Source organism: Eublepharis macularius, chromosome 4 (genome assembly GCF_028583425.1).
Source record: "Eublepharis macularius isolate TG4126 chromosome 4, MPM_Emac_v1.0, whole genome shotgun sequence".
NCBI lineage: Eukaryota > Metazoa > Chordata > Lepidosauria > Squamata > Eublepharidae > Eublepharis > Eublepharis macularius.
The window spans coordinates 33,345,581-33,362,519 of NC_072793.1; the positions used below are offsets into that span (position 1 = coordinate 33,345,581).

Consider the following 16,939-nt stretch of genomic DNA (forward strand, 5'->3'; position numbering starts at 1 on the left):
GTAGCATATACAGCTGGGAGCAAAGGTGACTGCACTCAAAAGCAGGGACCGGAAGGGTGCGAGTGCAGCCATCTGAGGAGATGCATGAGTGGAGAGTCAGCAACAGTGGGCTCCACCAGAAGCCATGGGCCCTGGCAGCTGCCCCACCATATCATGTGCTGACATCAGCCCTGCTGTGTCACTATATGTTGGAAGGCACTCAGGTACCTTTGCCGTCTCACACTGTATTGTCAGAATGTGTTAACTGTATATGCATTCACTCAAGTGCCATGGAAAGATTAAGCAGCTGTATTCGCCAGCGTCCACCAACCAGACCTCACTTTCATCTCTGCTTTTATGACAGGCCTCTGTCATGATATGTAGATGGGGAGGAGTACAGTCTGCACTGAAGAACACCACATTTGAGCAAGCTAGGCTAAAGAAAGGAATCCCTTTAAGAGGCTCAGAGACATGTCAGGGCATAAAAACAGTTCAGGTGTGGCTTTACAGCTCCAATAAACCACCACCGCCTCCTTGAATCCAAATGTGCTACCACCCTCTCACCAGCTAATCAAGACAGAGCCCACTGCTCCATGAGGTAAATACTGAGGAACCAGGCTTCTGCCCCGCTATCACAAAACCAGATGAATTTTGCCTGGTGGCCCTCCTCACTTTCAGTTCTTCCGTTAATCGCAAACTGAGGCAGGCAAAAGGAGAAGCAAAATGGGAATTTGGAGGAAAGAAACTCTGCTCTTTAAATACTGACTTGAGAAGGAAAGGTTTGAAACAATGAGCCACTGCATAAAATATTTTTTAGGAGCAATAAACATGCATTTCATCCTAGTGCTCTTCCTTTTAGGAGAAGATGCGATAAAGAAGGAGCAGAGAACACTTTCAGCCAAAGCATTACCATATTTCTTCCAAAGGCAATCATACTAAAGTAACAGGACTTTCCACATAATAAATGTGCTTAGGTTTTCAACCTGAGGTGGTGGTGGTGGCGAGAAGATAATATAACATTTGATTTATATACTGCCCTTCAGGACAACTTAACGCCCACTCAGAACAGTTTACAAAGTATGTTGTTATTATCCCCACAACAATAATCACCCTGTGAGGTGGGTGCGGCTGAGAGTGCTCCTAGAAGCCGTGACTGACCCAAGATTACCCAGCTGGCTTCAAGTGGAGGAGCAGGGAATCAAACCCGGTTCTCCAGATTAGAGTCCCATCGCTCTTAACCACTACACCAAACAGGCTCCCATTCTTTCGGGATGGGGAGGTTGGTGAACTAGGGTAGTCCAAGGCCCAGGCCAACAAATCTCAGGTAGAAGAAGCCCACTAAAATGTGTATACAGTAAGATACTGAATGATTTCAGTAGCTTCAGGTAGGTACAACATTTTACTACCAAATCCTGACACGCACATTGCTAGGGAATCAATGCAATTCAAGAAAATTGTATTAGATTGTGCTTCACACTTCGGCTCATTTCCCATCTTTATAGAATTCTGGAGTTCATATTGTTGGAATACAGATCTTATATATGTACATAAATGGGAAATATGTTGATTCACCTTTTGATTAATTTATATAAAAATGATCATTCAAACTTTTCACACAATGATATTTGGATAGATTACAACACATCTATATAGTCTTCTGTTTTATGTTGGAGTAAATACAGGAAGAGGTACCTTATCACATGTGGGGGGCATGTATCAAAGTTCAATAATTTTGGAATTTAACAAAATACCATGTTCAAAAATACATGTTATTCCATTCCAAGCAAGAACAAAGTTGATGGGATTTAGAAGTGATAAATAAATACCTCCAATTAGAACTTATAAACCACAGTTAAAGCACTAGTTGTTCAAAAGTAGAAGAAAAAACATCCTATCTCAGATTCATAATACAAAATGGTAATGGATAAAGTATCTCAGTTGAAAAGAATGGAATCTCTACAAATACTTCCAAATTTGAATAAAAAGGAGCCTTTCTTATACTCTGAATCTAGCAGCTTTCCTAAGCAAGATGACTTCAGCTCCATCTTTCCATTAAAAGACAATTTATTGAAAAAAGTAAAATTGTTATATAGCATTTGTTTTCCAGCTGATCTTTCCTTTTTATTTCCTGTTGTAAACTTCATAACTAAATTGATGGGGCCATCTCCTGTATTACCCACGTGACCCATTTTCAAAGTAAGATAATTGAGTTATGCTTAAATGTGATATTTCAAACAAATGTCCAGTTGTATAATTATTCAAATCCTAGAAAACTCCAGCAAAATACCTTGATTCTCTGGGCAACAAATACATTTGTTAGTATTTCCTAGAATTATAGCCTTAAATTGGGCAGTGACAATTATTCTTTTCAATTCATAGGCCTGTCTAGTGAGCTTTGACCTTGTGGTGACCCTAGGGATAAGCCCCCAACTAGAGGAGTAAGCCAATTCTGTTTGTGGGACGAGCCCTGTTGACTACATTGTCAACAGAAAAAAGAACAGGAACTAACTTGGCAAGCTCCTCTCTTGCCCAGATAAAGAAAGGTTCTTTCTTCTTTTAGGCTTTAAGACACTTCACATTCTTTGATAGGGGAGGTGGAATCCTGTGAGCTTTCAATGCCAATCTTAGATGCCTCCAGAGAATAGTGAAAACAGCACTCCTCCCTGCTAACTTGCATGCAGGAAAGAAGAAAGTCCCCGTTGGAATTTGCAATCCAAAAAGGGTGACAGTACAAGTTATGGTATAGGACAGCTATGTATAATCAGTGCCTACAGCACAGAATGTAGATTTTGTTCTAAAATAGGTCTGAGAACTTGAATCCACCCTGAACATTAATTTGTTCTGAACGAAGCCTGTTCCCAACCAAGGCTGTGCCAATTACTTTCTACAACTTGAAGCCATAGAAATTCCACTACAAAGTGGTTAGCTGGGTGTGATCAAAACTGCTCTTTGAGGATTTTTTTTTTTTGGAACCCTTGTAATTTCTTAATGCAAGCTGAGATTCACAGAAAACCAGATTCTGCACTGAGGAGCAAATGTATAAGCTCCAAACTGCACTGCATAACTAATTATTAAGTCTCTTGTATGCCAGCTAGTTGGGAAGATAAAAGAAAGGTAGGGGCTTACATTGCCATCTGTTTGTCACACACGCCCTCCACAAACTTAGCTCTACTCTTATAGGAATGTTGACAATGCAAGAGGCTTGCCCTCAGTGTTCTAGTGCCATCTACCCATTCATAGTTGCTCCACGGCACCAGCAACTGCCTGTGGGTCAGGAAGCATACCATCAGCTACAGCTTGGCCTTGGCTCTTTTGGCAAAGGGTAATTGCTGTGCCTTCACAAAGCCAAAAAATCGGGCAAAGGGATTCTGTAAAGATACCGTGGAAAGAATAGAGATGTTTCATCTGGTCCTCTATGCCATAGAAGGATAGGATTCCTTGGTCATAGTCCAACTTCACTCCAATGAATTTGCACGAGGGCTCTTTTATCTTCTTAAAATTATTATTGTGATAGGCCACATAGCAATCTTCTTGGACATGCAGGCCCCAAGAGAGATTATCTAGCCCAATAGTGAATGTGGAACCAGCCCTTTTCTTCCTTGGCATTCTCTTGTAAGCAACACCGACAATGATAGATTGGCCCGATAGCTTGACTTCCCAGTAGTTAGTGCCCTGGTTGAAGTCCTGAGCACACAGGATCTGCCATGGTTCAAATTTCTGTGGGTCCTTTGGCAATGTACTGTGAAAGCCTTGAGTGTGTTTGGCCTTCCGATTCTGGTTGGACAACTGAAGATATTTATTAGCTGTGGCTGGGTCAAAGGTCAAATTCCGGTGATCTGCAGAAACGTCAGGGGAGAAAAACCCACCGTATTTAGGTTTAATCTTTAATCTTTCCCACTCCCCATTGCACCCTGAGGATACATTCCTTCTGGCAAGTACACTGAAAAGGAGTACGTCAGTAAGGCTGGACAGAATTGCAAGGCTAGTACACAGCACTAAAGAGCCAAAAATAAAAGACGGCAATCTGCAAATGGAGGCTTAGCGACTCTAATATGAAAATACATTTTCCTTTCTTCAAAATTCATATTCTAAGTGATTCCCACTGTGGTACCTAGGAACACCATGGTGCCCACCTGTGTGTTTTCTGGCACTGGCTTGCTTGATTCTTGGGGATAACATCCAAAGAGTTGAGTGGGACAGGAAAAAACAGGGAGCTTCAGCTTGCTCCCTACCAACTGACGAGCTCACCCCGTGCGGGTCCATCACTGCCATGCACCCTCATCTTAAAGAGCAGAACTACAAGTGACAAAAGGCACAGGTTGGACACTTGTCAGCTTCCCTCAAGTTTTGATGGGAAATGTAGGCATCCTAGTCTTGCAGCTTGGCTCTCTGACTGCTGTCCAATGGACTTTTCAACTGTCACTTGTCCAACATTCCGCCAAGCTGCCTACATTTCCCATCAAAACTTGAGGGAAGCTGACAAGTGTCCAACCTGTGCCTTTTGTCACTTGTAGTTCCACTGAGTCTGGGCCTGGAAGCTGTTCTGGGAGAAAAGCTTCCCTTTCTATGGATGCTGAAACCAAACAGTATCTCTTCCCCATAACGAAGAGCCAATCAGAGGAACTGCTGCCTCCGGCCATTACCCCTTGCTGCCCTCCCATTGCACTACACCTCCTGCCGTTTGTTTTTAACAATCTTGCTCGGTTCTTCTCTACCGATTTTAATTCAAGCACTGGTCAGCACAGACTGTCTTCAGCACACTGAGCAAATAACATGGATTTATTGAAGGAGCTGCAGTGAGACATTTCCTCTACAATTTTCTTTCACTTCTTTTCTGCTTGGCAGTAGCTGAAGAGACAAGAGCACTCTCTAATTCTGGCAACTCAGGGAGGGTGGCATTATGAAACTCTGCTAACATTGTGGGGTTGCAGGATATTTAGCCAAGGAAATGGAGATGAAACTCAACAGTGTGCTCCTGTTAGTCTGGAGTGGGGATTTGGGGCAAGAAAAATAACCCCATCAATAGAAAGGGAAGCCATCTATTTCCTTTTCAGTGAACAATCAGTGTTGCAAGTCCTCATACAAAGTTCCAGAGCTGCAAAGCTTACAGATGCTTCGTAGAAATCTGTTCTGTGCAAGGTTACCTATGAAGAGTGCCTACTGGTGCCAGCAGTTCAGCTCTTCCTTAGTCAGCTTTCTGCCTAAATAAGGTTAATCTCTCATGGATACTAAGCAGAAGTCCAAGCAGAGGAAAAGTATGCAGATGTATACACAGAAGAATGTCCTTTATTCATCGGATGTTTTCAGTAGCTACCGTTACAGAGCGCTTTCTGCTTTGATCATGTTACACCCTTGTTGGAGAACAGGAAAAGCCTCAATTGCTTTAGTGGAAAATTGCATCCCTTGTAATGGCTTTAAGAGCTTCTTGCGTTATTGGTTTGGAGCAGCTAAGTGCAAGAAAACTTTTTTTAAAAGACTGGTTATAACTTTTTAAAAAATCAAATCAATCTGGTGTGGCGAATGTATATATCTACTTCCCAACAAAGAAGCCCTGGGCAAAAAGTACTTTTCAAAATCTTATTTTCCATCCTCAAGCCAAGTTTTCTTCCAATATGTAAAGAATTCATACATGCACCAGTAAATGAAGTCCCCTGCCTGTACATGCACACATGACAATTGTTTATAGCGTGCAAGGACTGGAATCCAGTGACCAATTGAGATTTAGTTCGGAAACCCAAAAAGACAGATTGAAAATCCAGCCTAAAAGAAGTTCAAAGAAAATCTTGTCTCAGATATTTTGCTAAGGAGTGAGAGACCATGGCTGAATCCACACGCCCTCAGAGCGTCCCGGCGTTGAGCTAAATGTTCGCTGAACACCTGGAAGTATAGCGTCTTTCTAGCGCGATTCAGAAATTGCGCTAGAAAGATGCTATACTTCCGGGTGTTTAGTGAACATTTAGCGCAACGCCGGGATGCTCCGAGGGCGTGTGGATTCAGCCCATATACATCACCACCATGCTGCCTTACATACCATCTGTTGCCTTAAGAATGTGCTATCTGTGCTTCAAGTATGATCCTACTGGGTAGTTATATGTTGTCTAATGTCAGTCCTAGAACTGCTTATGCTCTGTTTCAGCACCTCTTCAACTCTGTATTGGATTCTCGCTAATGCTATGTCTTTGTGAACTTGTATTTTTTCACCCTATGATATTATTTACGGAAAAGTCCTTGATATTGACTGTACTAATCTCACCCTGTGTAATCCGCCTTGAGTCTCAATGAGAAAGGCGGACTATATATGATATAAATTAAAAATAAATTAAATAAATAAATGTCAATGTTGCATTAGACTTTCAGGTCACCTTAGACTTTCAGGTCACCTTAGCACCTCCTGCAAAAGGGTTGCATTCATGAATATAATTGATTGTAAGGCTGAGAGGAGAACATTTGCAAGAATCATGATTACTGACTCAAATATTCTCAGAGCAAAAGAAGCTTGATCCACCAGGACTCTTGTATTTCAGGACTGGTCTCTGGTCCAAAGATCCCATAGCAAGAATAGAACACACCTTCATGTGCACAAGGGGGCTGCTGATTTCCAACTCTCCCTACATTTGCAGCCTCCTGCATATTTCAAAAACAGGCTCCAGAGCATACAAAGCAGTTTTTCAAAAGGGCACAAGGGACTACACCTAAAGGGGTTTTTTTGTTCACACAAGATAAATCTTTTGATCCAACCCTAGAACTTGCATAGCCTGCACTGTTGCCAGCTATTCTTCTCCAGATTGCTGCCATGCAACTGCCTTTTGTACCATCTGCTCTATCCTTTCTTCCAAAGCAAAGTCTTTGCATTAAAAGGAGCCCCTAATTCTGTATGGGTAGCCCTGTTAGCCTGTAGCAGCAAATGAAAATGTGAGTTGAGAGACAGCTAAAAGACTAATACAACTTCTTTTTCTAAGTACTTTTTTGGTCTTCATTTAGTGTAATATATTTCTCTGGGATAGTTCTCTTTCCTGTGGGCTAGGCTGCAGAGATGGTACACAGATTGCTATAATATACACCATGTTTCCACTTTGTTACTTCTTTATTATTCTAGTACTGTGATAGAAGGATAGCTTCTTGGCAGTTCAATCTAGATGTTCTCACAAGGTACCTGAGTGGTGGCAGCTAATTACCAGGGTGCTTTGCAGGGAGCCTTTAGTCTAAGGGAGTTTTCCAGTAAGGAAAGGCACCTTTCCCCCCATTTCCTTCTTTGGTCTTTCTCCTGAAAGCTTATGCAAGAATAAATGTCATTAGAAAGAAGTTGCCAAAACATACATTGCTTTCATTCTTCAGTTTATGCAATCATATTGTACAAAGAGACCATATGGAACATTTAATATCCAAAGAGAAGGATAACTACATATGCCAGTATGAACAAGGAGGAATTCCTCCTCTGACTGGTCTACTTTTGACAACCTCTTGCATTAACTTGCAGTAAAAAAAGTTCACAAAAGCAGTTTACCCACATGAACAGTGTAATGTGCAGGGGAGTACTGGCCATTGAACTTGCAAGGAAATGTCCCAGTGGGCCACTGGCTTAGAGGGCCATTGGTGGCCAGCAGCAACCAGAGCCAAGCCCCAGCCTGAGCCTCAGGAGCTGCTTGGCTCAAACCCCTCATCAGCCATGGCAATTTGCATCAGTCCACCAACTGTCTACCTCCAGCAGTGCTTCCAGTTTGGGGTATAATAGTAAAGAGTCCAGTAGCACCTTTAAGACTAACCAACTTTATTGTAGCATAAACTTTTGAGAACCACAACTCTCTTTATCAGCTGCATCTGATGAAGAGAGCTGTGGTTCTCAAAAGCTTATACTACAATAAAGCTGGTTAAAGGTGCTACTGGACTCTACTATTTTGCAACTACGGACTAACATGGCTAACTCCTCTGGATCTATGAGTTTGGGGTATGATGCAGTAGGTGAACTAATGCCCACTGTCAGCCCTACTGAGCTGAACAGCCCTACACTGCTGGCTTGTAGCACAGCAGGGCCATTCCAGAGCTGTTTCTACTTTCCACTCCACTCCTGGTAACATGAGAGCTACAAACACAGGTTCAGGGAGGAAATGGTTTTTTTGTTCCTGAAAGGGGAACCACATTTTGTTCAAGTTTGTAGCCCCTGTATTCTATTGTCCATGTTGAATAGACTGCTTGTGTGAGCAGTTTCTTCCTCATTGGCCACCAAGCATATTGATGGAACCAGGGCTTTTTTTCTGGGAAAAGAGGTGGCGGAACTCAGTGGGTTGCCCTCGGAGAAAATGGTCACGTGGCTGGTGGCCCCGTCCCCTGATCTCCAGACAGAGGGGAGTTGAGATTGCCCTCCGTGCTGCTCAGCGGCGCGAAGGGCAATCTAAACTCCCCTCTGTCTGGAGATCAGGGAGCGGGCCCACCAGCCATGTGACCATTTTCAAGATGTTCCGGAACTCCACCACGTTCCAGCTGAAAAAAAGTCCTGGATGGAACCATTCCGGAGAATAAGTGTGAGAATCTGGGAATTTATTTTCCAAACATATACATTGTTAGGGCTAGAAAGATCTGCATGTATCGATTCACTTCTGGCCCTGTTTCTCTAGAGCAGCCCAGAAAGTTCCTTACCTCTTAAAAGACGCGTTCTTAATTCGCTTTCTGGAAGAGACTGTGCAACTTTCGCCATGATTGTCTTTTGCACCGGTGAGGCTGAAGAACGAGACAAAAAGGGGAAACTAAGCATCAGGAAGAAATAAATCACTTGACATTTTTCAAATTGTGGACATGTCAAGACTCGGCAATGTGTTGTGGAAGCCTTGTGGGAGGAAGGGGTGCTATTAAACTTTTGGTTGGGAAAATATCTTGGGAGTGGCCATGACTCAATGGTACAGCATAGGCACTCCATGCAGAAAGTCAAGATTCAGTACATTGGCATCTCCAGGCAAAGGATCTGGGGTAGTAAATTTCAGGCATGACCCATTTCTGCCTGAGATCCGGCCAGATGGACTAATGTCTTGGTATAAGGTAGCATCAGATGTTCATATGATCAGATTTTAAGGAAGATGCCTCTGAGAGGATCAGGCACTGTGGAGTGTGAGGGGTGGAGAACATGGTGCTCATTCTTCATGTTGCTGTTGTTGCCACAGCAAACCCACAAAACATTTTCCATGGCAATGCAACACCAACAGTTTTCCTTGCACTTTCCTCATCTGAGTTCACCACAGCTACCGCCAGTTAATTTTTTAAAAAATAAGCAACTACGAGATCACTACAACACAATAATGTTGTCAGTTTGTTGTCATGATCTACTAGCTCCTCTGAATTCCCAGTTTTTATGTTTCGAAAAGTCTCTAGCCTTTTCAGTTCCAGAGATATAAAACATATACTTTCCCCCCTGTATCTCCAGAGAAAAGGACTAGCACCTTTAAAAAAAATGAAAGTAGAAAACAGGAGACAGTAAATCATGGTAATAGACAGATCTAACATCTATACTGTACTGAATCTAGCAATTGCCCATTTAAAAAGGTCCTCGAGTAGCGTGTGTGGGGGAATGGTGGCCAAAGGCAGCTATGGGAAGGAAAATAGTAAGTGGGACCTTCAAAAATGTGCACTTTCCCAACCACATAGTGTGCACTTTGATTGCAATTTTTCCAGAACAATTATATCATGCCACATTTCTGAAAGACTGCATCAATTAGGGGAAAACCCAGAAAGTGGATAATGATGACATGGGGATGGCCCGTGACCAAGCACCTTCTCCTGTACTGTCTAGTTAAGATTCTCTTCTCAAGTTCTGTTTTACATGTCCCTGCCTGCTGAAGTGAGGTGGATGCAAGAACAGCCAGGGCTTTTTTAGCAGTGGCACCTCACCATTAGAATACCCTCCCCCTTGAGGCTCACCCTTGCACGTATGCTATTGTGTCCTTTAGGTGCCAGGCCAATCATTTCTCTTTGGCCTGGCTTTTAATTGAAACGGGCCACCTTTTTAGCCGTTTTAATAGTCTGCTTCTAGTCAGAGTTGTTTTATTTATTTATTTACACTATGCTTTTCTCCCGAATGGAGAACCAAAGCTGCTTACATTGTTGTTCTCTCTGCCATTTTATCCTCAAAACTGCTCTGTGAGGTAAGTTAGGCCGAGATCTGGCCCAAGATCACCCAGAAAGCTTCCATGGCAGAGTGGGGATTTGAACCTGGGTCTCCCAGATCCTAGTCCAGCAGCACTCTAGCCACTATACACACTAGCTATCAACCGCTGCTTTAAGCTGTTTTTATGGCTTCCTTTAATATTGATAATTTTATGGTGATTGTTTTTATGGTTTTTGTTATATTTGTTCTTATTTCACGAGCCCTGTCAAACAGGTCTCTGTAGGGGTGATAGGCACATTTTTCAAATAAATTTATAGTCTGCTTTTGAACTTGCTGCTGTCATTGCCCTTGTATTCCATCCTACAAATGCATCAATCACATTATAACAATGATAAAAACTCCAGTAAGCAACTAGGTAAGCTGACCCCTCTAATGGTACCCTTGACCTCTGCACCACTCAAAGGAATAAAACAACAATTACGCTGTGTGTCAGCTGCTTCTGGATTCAAGGAATTTGACAAAGCTTCCTGAAAAAAACTGGAGATCTCATTGACGAATTTAGTGATTGAATCCACGTTGCTGGCCAAGTCAAATTCAAGAGCTGGAGGAACTTCCAAGCTGCCAGGACTAGGGAGAAGCAGAAGTTCCTATAAGAAAGAATAATTTAAAAAAATTAAACCACAAAGCTTGGTCATCTATACAAACAGAAGTGACTTTATGCCTTATTTAAATGCAGTGGTTTCTGGCACCTGTTAGTTTGTCATCTTCCTGCTTTAGGAGTCTGGTTCTGACAGGCCCTCCTTCAGCCTGTCCTGCTCTTGTCATGGTTACATGTCGGTGGCTCATAAACTGAATTCACATGAATAAATGCAAGATACTAATGTAGAGGTTTACTCAGAAAGTCTTTACTCGTATCATGTATCACACAGGAATCACAGGGCTTGGCTGACGTGGGCATGCCCTCTCAGGACTCAGGAGTCCTCTAGCCCCCACCCCACCCTTTCCCTCCTACCCCCTTCAGCCCTGGACTAAAGGGTCTTACTGGCTGCCACCACTCTGGTCTGGAAGTTCAGCTATGGAGGGCCCAAAGTAACACCCCTTCCTTCACCCTTCCAAGTAGCGCCTCTCTATTGAAGAGGGAATGTCCAGATGGCTGGTTGAGCTAGATAAAACAAACTACTTTACTGAAAAAGATGGGTAACTATCAAACAGGTGGGGGAAAATACCACTTACAGGTAAGTTTTAACAGGATATTTCACAACAGTCAGAGCAAGATTAATTAATACATAAAGGAGCCCACAAGAAAGCAAACTCTCCTAATGGAGTTACCTGACTCGACTCTACAGTATTTGTCCCTTCTTGAGTCCAACCCAATCTCCTTGGGTGAGGGAACCTCTCTTGCTGGTAGATACTTCTCAACCATGCAGCAACTAAGAGAAGAGGGGGGCTTCTTTTACCCTCCATTTTTCCTTAGTCTTATCCTAACGTTGGGAAGGCTCTTGGGAAAAGTAGGCCTGCAGGGACATTGGCAGCCAGGCCTTTTGGAAAATTTGTGCGAGGCCCCAGGTCTGAAGCCAGCGGAGAAATGGCATGTGCATGTGTTCTGGAGGCCCCCAAAATGTCAGTTACAGTGTAAAACTGGAATCTACGGGGTCTCAGTGGGGCCAAATCAGCCCCAAACATAATGAAAATGTACACAGAAGAACCTCAGATTGGGATCCGCTGCCTTCTGGAAGTGATGTCATCACGCTTTGTGCAGAAATGTTCCCATGCTTCATGCAGGAACCATTGGGGGCCAAAATCAGCTTCTGTCAGGAAGTGATGTCGTCATGCCCTGCTGGGAGTGCATCTGCCATGCCCTTGCCTGGGCTGCTTGCTGGTGGCGAGCAATTGCTAGGTGGCTTGCAACCTTTTGCTGATTGCCAGCAGGCACCAGGGAACCCTAACAGGGATGCAAGGATCTTTATCACTGTAACATTAAATCCAACAAATATGGGAAGAGGTTCTTAGATTTTTGAAAACGCAGTGTGTGTTCATCACATCTGCATGGGCTGATGGAGGGTATGTTATAGCATTACTACAAACTTGACACCATTGAACATGGGGGGAAAACTCAAAAACAGTAAAAGACAGCAGCGCACATATACTTTCGAAAGTGAAGACCAAATTTCATTTCATTTCCCTGCCTACCACATTTGTTTCCCCCTAGGACATGCAGTTATGGATGTCCTCCTGGGTTTACAAATTGGTAAAGCAGTCCCAGGGGTGTGCAAGCCAAAAATTTTCGGCTAAAGCCGAAAGCAGAAAGCCGAAAGAGGATTCTCTTTCGTATAAGCCGAAAGCCGAAACGGCCACGATTCCTGTCAAAAACACTTTATTTCTTGAACAGCTTTAGGTTACACAGTAGGAGGGCACAACAGGGCATGATAGCAATGTACTACAAAAAAATAATACAACCCACTTCACCGTTTTTGACAGCAATTGTGTTTGTGTGATTCTCTGATGTGAAGCGAGTTGTGTTATTTTTGTGTAGTACACTGCTTTCCTGCTCTGTTGTGCCTTCCTACTGTGTAACCTAAAGCAGTTACAGAAATAAGGTGCTTTTGACAGCAATTTTTTGGGGTGATTCTTTAATGTGAAGTGAGTTGTGTTATTTTTGTGTAAGATAATGCTTCCATGCCCTTTGGTGTCCCCCCCTGCTGTGTAACCTAAAGCTGTTCAAGAAAAGAAAGGATTTGCCCATTGTCTGCTATCTTCCCCCATCAACTATAGCAGAAGGGTTTTGCTATTGGTCCTGCCATCTTGTGTGGGTGGGGGGATTGTGCAATGTGCTGATGTGAGAATGATACAGTGCATTTACTCTACAAAGCCCTTCTCCAATGGAGCAGGATGGAATGAGTACATCAAGAAAGGAGGACTAGGCAGCTTGTTTAAGCACCCTGATTCCTGTCATATAGTTCAGGCAGAGGATCTGCATGCTAACTGGCAACACATCTATCATGTGTACATAGATACCTCCAGAAATTTCATGTCATCAGTACATGCAAGCAGCTCCCGGGCCTTCTTGTTATGTTCGTTAACAGCGGCTTGTTGGTGCTGGAGGTGATCCCAGTTCTCTTGAACTTGGCTGAGCACAGCTGCCTGCTCCTTTTCAATCCCCTCCACTGCTTTCCTTTGGCATTCCTTCAGGGCTTCACTGAGATGGGCAAACTTTTGCAAAATCCCTGATTGCAATTTCTCTGAGGAGTCCTGCACAACAGTGAAGAGGGGGAAATGATATATGAAAATTTCCATGGTTATTTCTCGCACTAGTACTCATTCTGAGGGATGGGTTACATGTTTCACATTGATGGGGGTGGGGCGGAGAACACTAGACAGAATGCAAAGTAAGAGGAAGTGATCTTTGCATTGCAAGCATGATCTGTTTGAGAGCAAGAACAATAAGTGAGCCCAGGGCTTTTTTTCAGTGGGAATGCGGTGGAATGGAGTTCCAGCACCTCTTAAAAAGGGTCACATGGCCGGTGGCCCCATCCCCTGATCTCCAGAGGGGAGTTTAGATTGCCCTCCACGCCGCTTGGTGGCATGGAGGGCAATCTAAATTCCCCTCTGTCTGGAGATCAGGGGGTGGGGCCACGGGCCATGTGACCCTTTTTGCTGAGGGCAATTTAAACTTTAAAAAACTCCCCCCTTGTTCCAGCTGACCCAAAGTGACATCATTGAGTGGTCTTGAGTTCCACTACCTTTTTTTCCAGAAAAAAAGCCCTGAGTGAGCCCCTTGCTCATTCAGGAGCAACAATTTTTGCTAAAGGATGGGGAGAAAGTAAGTTTTGAAGGAGACACTTGTTCTTTTGGGGTCCTGTACTGTCCATGAACTTCCTACCTTAATGCCAACAGTCTGCTTTTCCAGCTTCTGAATTTCTTCTTTGATTTCTTTTTCCATCTTCTCCGTTTTCTCCAGTGTTTCGTTTAAATTCTCCTGCCAAACAGCCCCCCAAAAAAGTTTCAAGCATTTTATACTCTGACTCATAATTCTATGACCCTCTACTTCTCCCAGGCAAATGATGTTTCTAGAAAAACTGTCACCTGTAAAGACACTAAAGGCCAGAGACTGCTTGGGGACTGAGAGATGGACATGATTACAGTTGGAGGGCATCCTCCTTTGGATCTTTGGTGTGGATTTTTTTCCTTAACCCTAAACAAAACCTGAAGAATACTTTATGAGATTTTTTAAGTTGAGGAGAATAGAAAGCCAGTTTGGTGTAGTGATTAAGAGTGCGAGACTCTAATCTGGAGAACCGGGTTTGATTACCCACTTCTCCACTTGTAGCCAGCTGGGTGACCTTGGGTCAGTCACAGCTCTCTGGAGCTCTCTCAGCCCCACCCACCTCACAGGTTGATTGTTGTTGTGGGGATAATGATAACATACTTTGTAAACCACTCTGAATGGGTGTTAAGTCATCCTGAAAGTCAGTATATAAATCGAATGTTATTATTATTAATACAACTGGGTAATGGCCAGTCATACCAGCAGAGATATTTCAAGTCCAAGGGTTAGAATGACATAAAGAATGCATGCATGCAGAACCCTACTGTGACATGTGTTTTCTTCCAATGGAGAGAATCTCCATGGCATCCTATAATTTTGGTAATTAGGTTTGTTTTGAAATGTAATACTTTCTCTCAGTTGCTAGATGTTCTTATGGTAGCAAGCCTAAAGGCTTTGGGTTTGCTGTGGTGTGGTAAGTTCTGTGGTAAAGAGAATTTTGGAGATCATTGATACAGGTTTATAAAAATAACAAAGAAGATTTATGTACAGGTTATTTTTAAAGAATGGCTCAGCAGCTCAGGTCTCTCAATATTCGGAGAAACCTGGCTGAGGTAAATACATTTAAGCTAGTTAAGACTTCAGATCATGATTTTAATCTCTTTTAATGCTTTCAAGTACAAACAGGCTTTCACTGACTAGCCACCAGGTTAAAACGTTTCAAACACAGGCACAAGTTTTCACTCACACCAGTCTGCCCTCTCCCAAGAGTCACACTAAAGGGTACAACTAGGCTTTCTCATCACCAGAGATAGTCCTCAAAACATTGTCCTCTTCCAGAGGTAAAGTCATACTACGATGTGACACTGTGACACCGGCTGTTCTTTTGCTGAGGCAGAGACAGCGAAGTCTGCTGCGTTTCCCTCCAACATTCCATCTAGGGTTGCCAGTCTCCAGGTAGTGGCTGGAGATCTCCCAGAATTACAACTGATCTCCAGGCCACAGAGATCAGTTCACCTGGAGAAAATTGCTGCTTTGGGGGTGGATTCTATGGAATAATGCCATGCCAGGGTACTTTCCCTCCCCAAACCCCACTTTCTCCAGGTTTCACTCCCCAGATCTCCAGGAATTTCCCAACTTGGAGCTGGTAACCCTAATTCCACCCCCCTCTGAAAGGTGACTTGATGCTGGGGCAGCCTCCCATAGGCTCAAGAATGCAACAGCTGAGTGGCTGTTCTACCTCTCAGTGTTCATCACATCTACAAATGAGGTAGGGTTGAAGAATAAAAGTAGAAGTACTGCAAATGATATTGGTGTGGTGCCCCATGTGGTTAGTTACTGAAAAGTTCTGCATGCAGATCCTTGGCTCCTCCCACTTTGCTTACTTGTTTTATTTTCCGCTCCTCTTCAAACAGAACCTTCTGGTGGTTCTGGCACTCCTTCACGGTGCATACACAGCAAATACCTCGCTTCTCTGTCTTGCAGTAGAGCTCCAAGGGCCGCCCGTGCCTTTGGCACCTTCTTTCACGAATCGCTGCTACCTTCTCTGCTTCAGATGCTCGCAATTCTCCCAGCTTAAAAACTTCTACAAGACTGTCGAGTTGAACCGTCTTGCTGAGCTGTGGCCTCTCTGTGAAACTTTTCCTGCATTCGGGGCAGGTGTAGCCGTTCTGGCTTGCAGGTCCCTCTTCCTCTTTGTCCCAGTGGCTGCTGATGCACTTTTCACAAAAACTGTGCCCACAGGGTGCAGTCACAGGCGTGGCAAACATATCTAAACAAATGCAGCACACCAGTTTCTCCTCCAGCTTCTGAGAGCCTTGAGAAGCCATCCTGTCTAAAGCAGCTACAGCAAAAAGGAAAAGAAAATGAAACTAAGTGCAAGAGGCCAGCACAGCTGTTACGTCTCTCAAGAGGGAAGGGCTGAGCACAGAAATAAGGGCCTGCTGCCAACCAAGCTTTTAAAGAGACAAGCATAATAGGCATTGCTTGCTTTATTAAATATCCTCATGCCAAGAACAAACGATAGAAGCTGTAGGGGAATTCCACCTGTATGATTAAAGGCCTTTGGAAGAGAACATAAACCTAGTAGGACATTTTACTGTTAATAATTGGCACACTTATGCGTGCGCACACACACACACTTAGATTCATAACTAAGTTGATTTTGTTGAGTAACACGTGCTAAATAAAACTGGTAGATTCAGCACAACCAATTACTACTTGAAACATAACAGTTAAATATGAATGTTGCCAACTTCCAGGTGGTACCTGGGGGATCTCCCAGAATTACAACTGGACTACAGAGATAAGCTGCTTTGGAGAATGAACTCTATTGTTTTATATCCTTCTGAAATCTCACCTTTCTCCAAACCTTAAGCTCCCCAGGCTGTACTCCAAAATTTTCAGAAATATCCCAGCTTGGATTTGGCAACCCTAAAATAGAGCACCATCTGTGTGGGTTTCTTGGTGGTTGTAAAAGTTACCTAGTACAATTTTTAACTGACTGTTGGATATAAATATGTTAAAACACTTTTAAGAATTTACCTGTGAAATAACAGTGGGTCAGCCAGGTGCTCCCAAGAAGCTCACAAGATACCAACGGT

General features: G+C 43.4%; 1 protein-coding gene across 2 annotated transcripts; it reads right to left on the minus strand.

Moving 5' to 3' along the window:
- Positions 1-1,439: 1,439 nt before the first annotated feature.
- TRIM65 (tripartite motif containing 65) lies at positions 1,440-16,174 on the minus strand. Of its 2 annotated transcripts, XM_054976276.1 has the most exons (6): positions 15,722-16,174; positions 13,953-14,048; positions 13,088-13,321; positions 10,554-10,719; positions 8,614-8,694; positions 1,440-3,815 (listed from the first exon to the last, which is right to left on the minus strand). In XM_054976276.1, the coding sequence occupies exons 1-6, from the start codon at positions 16,163-16,165 to the stop codon at positions 3,214-3,216; spliced, it is 1,623 nt and encodes a 540-aa protein (XP_054832251.1). In that variant the 5' UTR covers positions 16,166-16,174; the 3' UTR covers positions 1,440-3,213. The 2 variants fall into 2 exon arrangements, with proteins under 2 accessions (XP_054832251.1, XP_054832252.1); XM_054976277.1 differs by lacking the exon at positions 13,953-14,048.
- Between the last annotated feature and the right edge of the window lie 765 nt (positions 16,175-16,939).

What these genes read in the sequence shown, in the direction of transcription:
- TRIM65 (XM_054976276.1), bottom strand. Translation starts at nt 16,165, where the DNA reads ATGGCTTCTCAAGGCTCTCAGAAGCTGGAGGAGAAACTGGTGTGCTGC. An exon ending in AGCAGACTGTTGGCATTAAG is followed by an intron (nt 13,322 to 13,952) that starts GTAGGAAGTTCA and finishes ACTGTTGTGCAG; the next exon opens with GACTCCTCAGAGAAATTGCA. An exon ending in ATGACATGAAATTTCTGGAG is followed by an intron (nt 10,720 to 13,087) that starts GTATCTATGTAC and finishes TCTTTCTTATAG; the next exon opens with GAACTTCTGCTTCTCCCTAG.